Source organism: Elephantulus edwardii, unplaced genomic scaffold (assembly GCF_000299155.1).
Source record: "Elephantulus edwardii isolate Elephantulus edwardi_28Jun2011 unplaced genomic scaffold, EleEdw1.0 scaffold00012, whole genome shotgun sequence".
Classification (NCBI taxonomy): Eukaryota; Metazoa; Chordata; class Mammalia; order Macroscelidea; family Macroscelididae; genus Elephantulus; species Elephantulus edwardii.
The window spans coordinates 23244209-23258641 of NW_006399762.1; the positions used below are offsets into that span (position 1 = coordinate 23244209).

The window sequence follows — 14433 nt, forward strand, 5'->3', positions numbered from 1 at the left end:
TGGTGGGAGTATAAAATGATGCAGCCACTCTGGAAGGCAATATGGCACATTCTCAAAAAGTTGGAAATAGAAATACCATTTAACCAGCAATTCTACTACTGAGAATATACCCTAAAAAACCAGAACTACCTCCAAAGCAGATATATGCACACCCATATTTATTGCTGCATTGTTCACAATACCAAAAAGATGGAAACAACCCAAGTGCCCATCGACAAATGAATGGATAGAGAAGCTGTGGTATATTCACACAATGGAGTAACATGCAGCATTGAAAAATGAGGAACTCATGAAATATTATACCAAATAGGTGACCCTGGAGGACATTATGCTGAGTGAAATACCTTGGTCACAAAAGGACATATACTGAACAATGCCACTATTACAAAACAGGACTGAGATTGGAGTTGGGGGAAACTAAGAAAAGAGGGGATAAATTATGTGCACTGCATTAAAACAGATGAGGGAAAGAACTGCTTAAAGAAATATATGATTAGGTATTGTTTGCATGACAACAGTCCAGAATAAGAGCTACATAGTAAAGTGGACTCGGGGTGCTGGGAGGTGTATAACAATAAAAGAATTTTTTTTTTCAAGAGAAAAGTGAACGGTGGGGGGGGAAGGGGTGGACAGGGAGGAAAATGTGCAACATTGAATGAATGGAAATCCATGTTTTCTATAAATCTTCATTAAAATCTCAATTAAAAAAGAAAGAAATAGATAAGTTGGATGAAGGGAAAGGAAGGCAATATAGACAATAAGGTGTTGATCAGACATTGTAACTGATTAAGTACACTAATAAATTATATTTAGTTATAAAATAGAAAGTGTATGAATGACTGAATGAAAACCCAATATGACTTTTAGACTTCTACTAAAAAAATAAAGTGAAAAAATAAAAGTGGCAATGATGCAAAAAAAGAATAAAATCTGAATATGGAATTGAATGAAATCTTACTTAGAAACATAAATAAGAGCCATTAGGCTAAACTTACTAGGACAAACTAGAACACAATCTGCACATGAAAGACAAGTTATTTTTTTTACTCAAAGCAATCAGTTCCATCTACTTTGTACTTGGCCAAGAATGGAGCTAAATGCAGTCCATTATCCATGTATTCAACAACTGTAGTCATTTCTTCACCCCCCTACTCTATCATTTATTTAATTTACAACCTGTCATTTATGTTGGTCTTTAATTTTCCCAAACATTTGCCTTTCAAAATAGGCTCTATGAACTTTTGTGTTCCCTGGTGGCTTTGCAAAGTTTTTCTATAATGCTAATATTAACAGACAGTGTTTCATTCTGTCATATTGGATCCACATCAGACTGGAACCCAGGGGACTAGAGCTATATTTAACTCATCACAGTTATCTCTAGAATTTAGTATCTTACATATCACTGTTGAATTGATTCTGACACATGTAAGCACTAGAGGACAGAGTATAATAACCTTTTAAGGTTTTTGAAAGTCTAATCTTCATGGGAGAAAAATGGCCTCATCTATCTCTCATGGAGCAGCTACTGAATTAAAATTGCTGACCTTTGGTTTGTAACAGAGGGCCTAACTACTCGGTATTTCTCAAGCTGAAAGAACTGAAAAACAATTAAGTCTTGAATTGCAATACTGAGAGATGCTTTGGCACAATATTTTCTATTTTTTTATTACTCTGATTTATTTACAAAGTTTGAACACATTTTTTTCCACAAAAGATATTTCCCATTTCCTTCACCCCACCTTTGAATTGTGCAACCCTATGATTAACACCTTACGCCCACCCCTATCTTTCCTTCACCCCCTCCCTCTTGGATCCACATACTTGTTCTATAATAATGGTTTTATGCAGTATTTATCCTTGTGGGACTGAATTAGTAAACTCAGCATAATGCTTTCTAGTCCCTCCCAAATTAGGTAGTAATTTACAAAATCATTGCTCCTATGTACTGCATAGTATTCCATTGTACCACAACTTCTCAATCCATTTGTTTGGACATCTGGGCTATTTCCATGTTCTTGTGATGGTGAATAACGCTGCTGTGAATATTGGTGTACAAGTTTCTGCTTGAACCTCAGTTCTCCTTTTCTTAGGGTATATTCCGGAATAGCTGGGCCATCTAGAATTTTTATGTTCAACTTTTTGAGGAAGTGCCAAACTGCCTTCCAGAATGGTTCTACCATTGTACAATCCCACCAAGGATGTAAAAGAGTGTCCATCTCACCACATCCTCTCCAATATTTATTACTTGCTGTACTGTTAAACTTTGTCACTGCTACTGGAATGAGATGATATCTCATCATGGTTTTGATTTGCATGTCTCTTATTGCCAGTGATTTGGAACACTTCTTCATACATCTGTTGGTCATCTGAATATCTTCCTCTGTGAAAATTCTTTCCATGTCTTTTGAAACAGGATCCCCATCTCACACCATACACAAAAATCACCTCAAGGTAGATAAGAGACTTGGGAGTAAAGCCCCAAACCATAAAGTTCATAAGAGACAAAATGGGATCAAGTTTAGAGGCTCTAGTACACTGTACATAGAGACTGCCAAATATATCCAGAAATGTACAATCTGAAGAGGATAAACTTGATGAATGGGACTTTCTAAATCAATGTGTTCATCAAATGCTTTTCCCAACAGGATGGAAAGAAAACCTACTGACTGGGAACAAACATTTGGAAACATCATCTCAGACAAGAGTATCATAATGAAAGTTTATAGAATACTTCTGGGCCTCCACAAGAAAAAGTCTGATAGCCCAATTAAAAATGGGCAAAAGACATGACAGGATCCTGAAGAACAAAGATATCAATTTGAAGACTAAGGTGTGCCTGATTCAGGTCTCCTCAATTATCTGCTATGTATCAGAGAGCTGGACAGTGAATAAGGATGACAGAGGAAGATTGATGCCTTTAAGTTGTGGTACAAGAGAAGAGTACTGAATATTCCATTGACAGCCAAAAGAATAAATAGATATTACTTGGGGGGAAATGCAGTCAGGGTGCTCCTTGATCAACAATGAATGAATACTAAAAAAAAAAAAAGAAAAGAAAAAGAAATAAAGTGAAATGGGGAGTGCTCGCTTCGGCAGCACATATACTAAAATTGGAACGATACAGAGAAGATTAGCATGGCCCCTGCGCAAGGATGACACGCAAATTCGTGAAGCGTTCCATATAAAAAAGAAGAAAAAGAAATGGGGAAGGGGAAAAGGAAAGAGGGAGGGAAAGAAAGATGTGATAATGAATGAATGAAAATCCAATTTTTCTGTAAACGTTCATTAAAATCACAAAGAATTATGAACCAAAAAAACCCACAAAAGAATAATTTTTATTACTCTTGAGTAAATTTAGCCAACGGTAAGTTAGTTCAGAACTTCTAGATGATAGAATGAAAATTGTTGGGTCCAAAACTGTAGAACTCATTGTTCGTACCTGACACCATGATTTCAGCAACCAGCGTGTGTTGAGATTGCAATCCTTCTGTAACGCTGTCTCCAAAGGCTTTACTCCTGGGCAGGACATCCAGTGGTGTTACTTGATTACTTAGATCAGCTTCCTTACCTGTTGAAGGTCAACAGATGCAATGATTTTCTTTTTTCAGATTCAAGGTAAGTAATATTTAGTTTATAGTCCTGCTTGCTTGTGGGTTGTAAGTTCATCCTCACAACCAAGGATTCAAGGATTTGAGAAGAATTTAAAGGAAATTTGGGGAATCTTTGTAATTGAGAAAGCCTTGCTAACACAGTATAATAACTTCTTTGGATTTGAGAGTGGGAAAGAAATCCATTTATAAGAAAAACAAAACTCTTTCAGGTGCTGGCAATAAATATTAAGAGTAAAATATCAAAAGTCCTTAAAGGTAAACTTAGTTCATAAGGGCAGTCTATCGTTGTTGTTGTTTTTTTTTTTTGTTGTTGTTGTTATGTAACATCAGCAAAGAACTGCCAGTCTATCATTAGGAACGGTAAATTATTGAGAAGATTGTCCCTAACTGGTCTCCTCTATAATCCTTTCAGGCTAGCCCTGAGACTCATTCTAGCCTATATTTAAAATGTGAGAGGGCATAAACAAATGTTGATTTACTATAAGCAAGAAACCCATGCAATTCTCTGGATTATCGGGGGGAATGGATTCCCTTAAATGTCCCTAAGTGTGAGAATTCCCAGTCCACGAAGTCTATAGGATAAAACGATTTTCTTAGTAACACTATCCTAAAAATTTTTATCATTTTCATTTCCTAGACTGTAAGTATTGGTAAATCTAGCTCATGTAGGCTTAGCTCTTCAAAGGTTTCAATAATTTTTAAGAATGTCAAGGATTTCTGATGCCTAAAGGTTTGAGCTCCACTACTCTAGAGCAACAAACAATAAAAATTCCTGAAAATCTAATATATCCACTTATGGTTAGATCGATTTTTCATTTATTGTCAGTCTATCATTTAGCCATGCCTACTAGATAATTATTAATTTCTGGGGGGAAATGTAAATAAAATTTAAAGTCTTATTGGTATGTTTTTTAATATAAAAATATCAAGTGATGAATCGAAATTGTTATGATAATCACATCCAAATGATTACCTAGCCTCATACAGACATATACAGACATGCAGTTTCAAGAAAGAGAGCCATTTAATAGCCTTTTTAGATAATTTTTATGAATATTCTTTTGATACCAGAACTTAACAAATGGTAATTTCTTATATTTGTAACACATTAACTGTTTACACAACAAATTTGCTTTCCTCTCCCTGTCTTTTTCATGAAGCTAGATTTCATTTGTAAAATTGTCACAAGCCTCTTCAGATTGCCTTATTATTCTTGTTTGATATCCTAGTATTAACAGACTTTGTTTCTACTACTAAGACCAACCATGAAAAGCAGAAGGGCCGTATACATTAAACAAAACAGTTATAACTGAGTGGAGTCTAACTAACTCAGAATTGGACTCTATAGGATTTTCAGTGGCTAACCTTTTGGAAGGATGTTACGAGGCCTTTCCCTCAAGTCACCTTTGGGAGGTTTTGAACCTCCAGTGTTTCTATTAGCTTCCTAGCATGTTAGCTGTTAACCATCAGCATTATCAAAGGTATCAAGACTGTATATAGTAATACCTTCAGATACAAAATGTCTCTAAGATGGTGAAATGCTGACATTTATTTCCAACCTGCACTGCTCTACTGTAAACACTCATTGGGATGGGAAATTAGAATTTAAAGAATGTTATCTTTTCTTTGTTAATTCTTATCTGTTGTTGTTAGGTGCTGTTGAGTACAATATGACTCATAACAACCCTATGAACAGCAAATCTGAACCTGTCCTATCCTATGCTATCCTCACTATCTGACACACTTGGGCCCATTGTTGAAGTCACCAAGTCAATCCATCTCATTGGGGCTGGTAAGTCGACTTAAATATACACCCAAAACACATGAGAAAGAAAACAAAAAAAAAAACTTGCAGTATCCCTAAAATTAGGAGAATTTTGAATAAAAATCAATAGAAGTATTTTAGGACAATGCAGAACTAGATTCCTGATCAAAGAAGATCACTTAGTCACAGAAATTTATCTTACTACCTGCTGATATCTGAAACCCATTCAGAAGCAAACACATTTTCCCATCTGAGGCTTTTCTAAAACCTTCACAACACAAACACCAAGCTATTCTAAACCTCTCTTTGCAAATATGTTCACAGCTTCCATTCTGGTGTAAGCAGGGATATACACTTAGTGGGGGGGGGGGTGAGAAGCAAATTCACAGATGTGCTTGGAAATTTCATTAATGCAAATCACAGTCACACCACTTCTGGGGAGAGGAAGTTGATGTACTGAAATGGATTTCATAACGAGAGTTTTTCCAGAAGATTTCCCATAAGGAGCCACTGACTCTAAAATAAGCTCAGAAAGTCATTACCTGATGAGCGCTTATTGAGAATACTATTTCGTACAAGAAGCTCTTTAGGCAGATGTGCATCCTATTCCCTGACTCATAATCTTGTTGGAACTACAAAGGGCAATTCAGCCAGATGCGCTGCTGTAGGACACAGGCGCCTTTCTATGTGCCCACGCTTGGCTACGGCTCACTAACTGGCACACTCAGTGGGGTGGTGGGTGGGGAAGGCTTGAGGACAGCTGGAAGGTGGCTAAACTGCTCTCCTTCATGCCTTTAACCCAATGGGCTTCACAGACGCAGCAGGAAAAGAAACTGTTCAGGGACTATAAAGAGGGAAGGAAAGGTGAAACTGGAGCAATAACGCCAAGATTCACTAAACAATGAAAGAGCATAATCTTTACCAGAGTGTCTTAGATGAAATGAAGTCCATTTTCTAAGAAATCTTAGCATCTTCTCAGAAAAGTGAGCACTGAAAACCCTGTCTTCACCCTATCCTCACACAATAGAATAGTCACAGAGAGCAGCCTAAGAAAGAGTAACATCTACGTACCTGGTTTTGCCAATGGATGAACCACGACCAGCGATGAGGGTTTCAGCATGCTGCCTCGGAGATGCACCCTGTTTTGGCCAGTCCTCTTGTCCACCTTTATTAATGATGGCGCAGCCCAATCAGAATACCACACATAATCCTCAAACACAGCTACTGAAAACGGGTGCCCTGCAAACAATTCAGATTCATTACATCTGAGTTTTCCAAGGAATAGTTAAAAGGAATGACTTGACACATTATCCTCTCACACAATTTCTACTCTGAATCAATTTTTTAACATATCTACTAAGTAAGGTGTAAATCATTGGCCTGAGGATAACCTATCTGATAGGGACTCATCCTTTTAAAAACATTATTTTCCTAATAAAATTTTCTCTATTAATTTTTATTTTCATGAAAGTTTCCAGAAAAGTTAGATTGTCATTCATTGTTGCATGTTCCTTGCTCTTCTTCCTTCTACCCTCCTCCATCTCACATTTCCCCCCTTAATATTCATTCATTGCTGCACAATTACCTCCCTTTCCCCCGCCCCTCTGTCCTTTTTGCAAATCACTTGTTATGGATCAGAGAGTTGGACAATGACTAAGGAGGATAGAAGGAGAATTGATGCCTTTAAGCTGTGGTGCTGGAGAAGAGTATTGAATGCACCCTGGACTGCCAAGAAAACAAACAGATTCATCCTAGAGAGGGTTAAACCGGGCTGCTCCTTGGAGGCAAGGATTCTGAGGCTTCCTCTGACATACTTTGGACATGTAAGGAGGGAGAGGTCCGGGAAGACCCTCTATGAGGTGGACTGATTCAGTGACTGGGGTAATTGGGATGGGTGTGTCATAGGCAATGAAATTGGCACAGAATAGATCAGGGTTTAGGGCTGTTGTACATAGGGTCGCTATGAGTCACAAGCGGCTCAACGGCACATAACAACAACAACAACAATGTCTTATTCTGGGCTGTTGTCTTATGTATAATGCCTAATTATACATTCCTTTTAAACAGTTCTTTCCTTCATATGTTCCAGTGAAGAATCCATTATTTATCCCCTAATTTCTTAGTTTCCTCCCAACCCTGATGTTAGTCCTGAGTGAAATATCTCAGTCACAAAAGGACAAATATTGCATAACACCACTGTTATAAAACAGGACTCTCAGACTGGAAATATGATGGTAAAGGACCTAAAGAAAATCATTGTTGTTCTTATATACCATTGAGTCAGAACCAATCCATAGCTGACCCTACAGTGGGTTTTCAGAGGCTAAAATGGCACAGGAGGAGGTTGGACATATTTCTCCCAAAGAGTAGCTGATGGACTCAAACTGCCTGCCTTTGATGGAAAGTTGGCCACTGAAGTTCCCTAGAGAAGCACATTATCATGATGCTTTAGCAGAGGAAACATGTAAGTTAAATTTCAATAATGAGACCAGAAAGAGGCCACAGTAGGAATGTTTCTGTGTACTGTGATTCTGTCACTACGTACAATATAAATTTGAGAAAGATAATTTACTCTCTTTTGCCTTAGTCCTCCAATCTTTAGAATTGCAGTAATTGCATAGATAAATTCACAGGTTTTCTGTAATTTCTCATTTCCACTGACACATATGTCTCTATTGGACTCCTCACCTCCTCTTCTTTCTTCCCACTTATGTTAGTCCACTGATGTATCTTCCTGATACCTCCTTCTTGTCTTTTCTAGAGTTTTAGTCCATCATTTCCTCTGAATTGTTCATAGGATCTTCAAAGGTCAGTTATTTCAGAAGTGTATAGCCAATCTTTCTTATTCTGTCTTAATCTGGATACTCCACTGAAATCTGTCACCATGGTTGATCCACTTGTATTAAAATACCAGTAACACATCAGAGAGCTGGACAATGACTAAGGATAACAGAAGAAGAATTGATGCCTTTGAGTTGTGGTGCTGGAGAAGAGTCATGGACCACCAAGAAAACAAATAGGTCTGTTTTGGAGAGGGTGAAATAAAATTTATTCTTGGAGACTAAGATTTGAAGCCCTGTCTCACATACTTTGGGCAAGTGGCCAGGAGGGATTGATCTTGGAGAATGACATCATGCTTAGAAGGGTGGAGGGACAGCACAGGAGAGGAAGACCCTGGATAAGATAGATTGCTACTGAAACTAGGGCAATAGGAATAGAAGTATTGGAGTCATAGGGTCACTATGAGTTGCAGGCAACTCGACCACGCATAATAAAAACAACAGTTTTTGGCATCACAGCAGCCTGCAAGATACCCTAGAAGAATATACTGATAAACAAGTACTGTACTCATAAGAGCAAACTACGAATAAGCAAAACTTCATCTCAAATGTTTTGGGCATGTTGTTAGGAGAGGCTATTCCTTAGAGAGGGACATCATGCTTAGAAAGGCGGGGGGTCAGTAAAAGAGAGGAAGACCCTCAATGAGATGGATTGATACAGTGTCTGCAGCAATGGACTCATGTGTGTGAAGGATGATAACGATGGTACGGGACACAAGAGGGTTCAAGTCTGTTATTTATAGGATCACTGTTTGTCATATTCAACTCAATGGCACTTATCAACAACATTCCATCAGTTGCTCCTTTTCTCTTGTATCTTCACCCTCTGCATCATACTACCTCCCTTCCCTCAGTTTACTAATATCTTCAAGGTTCTTCAAGTTTAATTTTCTTATTCCCTTGACCTTATTATTGTTGGAGGTGCTGTATGGTAGCCTATTAAAATGCCCTAAAACGTCTGCCCTTTTGTTAAGCTTGTTTTTCTAGTTTCTTGTCTTAATGAATAACTGAGGCAAATTGACCCTTTTCCTTTGTTTTTAACCATGGTTGAAAAACTATCTCCCGATCAAGTGTGCAATAGTTTTTCCTTGTGAGATATTAGGATTTAATGTCAGCTTGCATAATTTTTAACTTAACCGTATAAGGGAGATTTGTGTGTAAGAGTTTGAAGTAGTTACTTTCCCCATCAGTGGGATTTCTTTCTGAGTCCACAACTGTTGGACCCTTGCGGTATTGCTTCTCCCAGTCTATACATTTTCTTCTGCTAATAAACTGAATTGAAAGTCTTTTAGTCTGTCTCTAGGTCAGTTTTTCAGTCTCAGTGATGATGAACCTTGAGGAGATATTCCTTTGGGAAGCTAATTAGGTCCCACCCCAGTAGGTTATGAGTGTGTGACTTTGTACACAACAGAGCAAAATACTGACCAGCCCTGTGCCGTCCCAACTATGGGTGACCTGTTTGGACCTGTAGTTGTATACACTCTGCTCCTTCATCTCATTGGGGGTGCTTCCTCTTTTCCCCTGATTTCATCACCAAGCATCATGTCCTTTTATAGGGACTGGCCCTCCTGATAATACGGTCAAAGTTTGTGAGACAAAATCTCACCATCTTTCCTTTTCAGGAGCACTCTGGCTGTAGTTCTCTCAAGACAGACGTGCTCACTATTCTGGTGGTCCATGTTAGATTTTTAAACTTTTTGCCAATGCAATAATTCAAATGCGTTGCTTCTTCTTCCTTCATGGTCCAATTTTCACAAGCATATAAAACAATTGAAAACACCACAGCTTGGGTCAGGGTCACTTTAGTACTCAAAATGACATAGTTTCACTTTAATACTGAGAAGGTCTTTTTGTAGCAAATATGCCCCATGCATTATGTTTTGATTTTTTCCCCCACTGCTACTTTCATGAGCTTTGCTTATGTTTGCAAGTGAAAGGAAGTCCTTGACAACTTCATTCCCCTTCCTGTTTATCTTGATGTTAAGATGTAAAGCATATGGAGATTGTAGTTTTTGATCTTCATCAATCATCAGTAGGTGTTTTACTTATTGAGTTCAGTTAGTAAAATTGTGTAATTTGTACAATGCTGTTGCCATCCAGTCAGAATCAACTCATAACCGACCCTCTAGCAGTTTTCAGAAGTTGTAACTATCACAGGAGGAGATTGCCCATCCTTCTCCCTCAGAGCAGTTGTAAATAAGCCTTCTTCCAGTCCTGATATTGTGTATTCCACCTGGTCCATGTATGTAGTTACTGTTTATGTTATTGGTAAAAGGGGTACATAAAGCATTGGCCTTGAAGAAAATCTCTCATGCAATATCTGGAGTCATTGCTATTGTTGTTGTCATGTATCAAGTCATTTGTGACTCATAGCAACACTATTTAGAACAGTTCTGAACCCTGGTTTATCTTGAGCCAACTTCATTGTCTCTGACACACCTACCCCCATTACCCCAGTCACTGAATCAGTTCATCTCATCCAGGGTCTTCCTCTCCTGCACTGTCCCTCCACCCTTCCAAGCATGATGTTCTTCTGCACGGGCTGGTCCCTCCTTGCAACATGCCCAAAGTATGTCAGACAGAGCGTCAGAATCCTTACCTCCAAGGAGTAGTCTGGTTTCACCCTCTCCAAGACGAACGTGTTTGTTCTCTTAGCAGTCCATGGTATATTCAATACTCTTTTCCAGCACCACAACTCAAAGGCATAGATTCTTTTCCTGCCATCCTTAGTCATTGTCCTGCTCTTGAATGCATAGCAAGTAATTGCAAAGACCATGGCTTGGATCTGGTGCACCTTAGTCTCTAGATCCTTAGTCTCTTGGTCTCTTCAGTAATCTACAGAGGTCCCAGACAGCAGACTTTCCCAATGCAATTTGTCTTTTGATTTCCTGGCTGATAGCACCAAGAGTGTTGACTGTGGAGTCAAGCAAGCTGAAGCTGTTAACAATCTCGATCTTTTCACAGTCTATCATGATGCTGCCAATTGACTCAGTGGTGAGAATCTTCATTTTCTTGATGTTGAGCTATTTCTATTACCAAGTCCTTATTTTTCAACTCCCCATTCTTCTTCGTTTCCAACTTTCCATTCTCATCAGCAGTAATTATCACTACAACTTGATTATGTATTTAATCAATTTAAGGGTACAGAAGTTGTAAAAATCTTCACTATCTTAATCTTTGCACTTTGTGACTGATAAATTTAAGTGGTAGTCATATTAAATGATCTTCCTTAATGGCACATAACTATAATCCTATCGTTGGTACTTCAGGATAGATTTGATCTTGAAATGTTTTCTGGACAATAAATATTGTACTATTCCTTTTAAATTTGTCATTCCTGACATAGTAGATCCCATGATTGTCCAATCAAAACGGCCAATGACAGGCCATTTCAGCTTGATAATGGCTAGGTTATTTGTCCTTATGCATTGCATTTCATTTTATTTTTTTAAACAACTTTAGATTTCCCTAGTTTTGTGCTTTATACCTTCCATGTCCCAATAATCAATATGTGTTTGCCATTGTTTGTCTTCATTTTTAGTCCTGCAACTTCAGCAAATGAAGGTTTCAAAAGCTTTATTCCACCCACATCATTAGATCAACATTGCTTGGAAGAGGCGGTTCTTCCCCGGTCATACTTTTAGTACCTCCCAACCTAAGAAGCTCATCATTTGGCATTGTACCAGAGAAATTCCACTCCAGGATTGAAAGGTGTCTAAGAGCCATAATCTCTGGGTTTCCCTCAATCTCTCCCTGACCAATAAGCTTGTTCTTTTCTTTTTCTAATTTTGAGCTTTGGGCTTCATTTTTATCCCACTACTTCCTGGACCTTCTATTTTCCCTTTCCAAGTGGTCAGCAGGGTTTCCATGAAAGTAAATTTCATGAAAATACAGATTTAGCCCTTCAGCCCAGTCTTACTGTCCTCAGAAAATAGTTCCTGGCCTCCATGAAAGCACAGATTTACCGCTTCAGCCCCGTCTTACTATCCTCAGAAAACAGTTCCTGGCCTATGGAAGATCATCAATAAGTATTTACTGAATTAATGCCTAGACGAATCTTTGTGTTCCAAATATGGGGCTTGGCATAAAGAAAATATTTAGTAAAGAGCTGAGCAACTGAACTAAAGAATCAAATATAATAATGGATTTAAGTGTTTTCCAAAATATTAAAGGCATTATTTATATAATAAGATTGTTTCCTAGTTTTTGAGTGTTAAATTTCATTCCACACGACATCCTCCCTAAACTGGAGGTTTCCCAAAGAGGACTGTCTACTTTTCTATTCTCTTCATACAGTAGTAAAAGGATGGTTTCTAGAAATTTCTAGGTAACGCAGACTATAATTGTGCATCACATTCTATTAGGCATATGTGGAGATTATAAAAAAGGGGTATGAAGAAAAGGATACATTTATGTGTATCACCACTATCCCTTGTCGAGTTTAATCTAAGGCATCGTGAAACTAAGAACACAGCAGAACTCCCCACAGGGTTTTCTCTGATGTAAATCTTTACAGAAGTTGAGGGCCACACTTTCTCCTGTGGCTAGTTGGTGATTTTGAATCACTGACTTTTCAGTTACTATCTGAGTTCTTAACTGCTACACTACCATGGCTTCTTATTCATGTATATACAGAAAAATCCCTCACCATCAAGTTAGAACCAACTCACAGCTGACCCTCCAGTAGATTTTCCGAGGCTGTAAATTTTCTGGGAGGAAATTGCCAGCCTTTCTCCTCGAGGAGCAGATAGTGAGCCTGAGGTTAGCAGTGCAGCTTCTTACCCACTAGAACATCACAGCTTCTTACTATTGTCAAATGTGATATACACAACCACACATATATTAAAGCTATAAGGGAATGAACTGATTGCATCAAAAAAGCAAAAACAACTTAGTTGTTTGGCTATTTACCAAAAGTTTGGAATCTTCCTAGAGGGGCCTCAGAAGACAGTCTGGCTCTCAAAAGGTCACAGCCATTGAAAATCTTATGGAATACTTTTGCTCGGAAACACATATGGTGGCCAAAGGAAAAACTGACTTGAAAACAACAGGTTCAAGGTCTTTGAGTGGTGCATGTAATTTGCAATGATATAAAGAGCCATAGTTTGAGCCTACCCAGCAGTGTCACAGAAGAGATGGTTGGTTTGTATCTGCTTCCGTAAAGCTTGGAGCCAAGAATGTTCAATGGAGCGCCTCTACTCTGTAATACATGGCCTAGCCGTGAGGCAACCACTTTTATTCTCTTTCTTGCTGTTGTTAATCCTCCATCCATCATTACTAATCAGGGCCATTAAGAATTAATTTAGGGGACTCTAAACTTTTATGACAATTTGAAGTCATAAATTCAAGAAAGACATTTGTAATTTGGTGAAAATTTACTGAGAAAATAAGTTTTTCATTTAACATTCACATAATTTTCTTTTATGACATTGATTGCAATTCTTGCAACAGTTCTTCATTCTTCCCACTTTATCCTTGTGTTTCCCATTTTGTCCTCTCTCCTTTCTTATCCTCTCCTGTTCTCTGAGCTTTATTGCTGAGAAGATGTTACCCTTTTGATATTGTGTGGTTGATTGTTCTCAGCAGTTTATACCTTCCTGGTGTTTACTTTATAGGTCCGCCCATTGGTTGGCTGAGAGCTGAGGCATGAGGGCGGGTTTAGTTCTAGGCTTGAATGTTGTATAAGGGCCAAGGTCTCAGTCCTTAGTCTCTATTGGACAAGTTGTTGTGTACCATCAAGTAGGAACAAACCCATAGCTAACCCTCCAGCAGATTTTCAGAGGCAGTTAATCAGATGGGAGGAAATGGTGCATGTTTCTCCCTCAGAGCCGTCGGTGTATTTGTACCACATACTTGTGTGCTGGCAGCACTTATCACTAAGCCACAAGAGCTGTGATCAGTAAATCAATTGTTTTTGTTAGTCTTTTGTTCCACATTTTCTTCCTACTTTATCTGGGATGTTTGAGCAGTCAGAAATGAAGAAGTCTTCCTATGGCAAGAGAGTTTTTCAACAAATCCAAACTAGACATACTCTATTTTTTTTAAAATAGAATCTTTGTAAATCTCGTCATCAAGATGGAATCAACTCACACCCTCAAGTGGATTTTCAGAGGCTGCACATTAATTGCACTGGAGGAAATTGCTTACCTTTCCCCTACGGACTTGCTGGTGGATTCTAAGATCCTGTCTTTCAGTTAGCAGCGAAACAGCCATAATT

At 38.3% G+C, this 14433-nt stretch overlaps 1 protein-coding gene across 1 annotated transcript in view; it reads right to left on the reverse strand.

Annotated features, from left to right (window-relative positions):
* Window positions 1-14433, reverse strand: part of EGF (epidermal growth factor) — a 193244-nt gene that overhangs the window by 58135 nt on the left and 120676 nt on the right. The window contains 3 exon segments of the mRNA XM_006903614.1: window positions 3440-3568; window positions 5579-5730; window positions 6444-6615. Of these exon segments, the coding sequence (XP_006903676.1) occupies window positions 3440-3568; window positions 5579-5730; window positions 6444-6615 (453 nt within the window).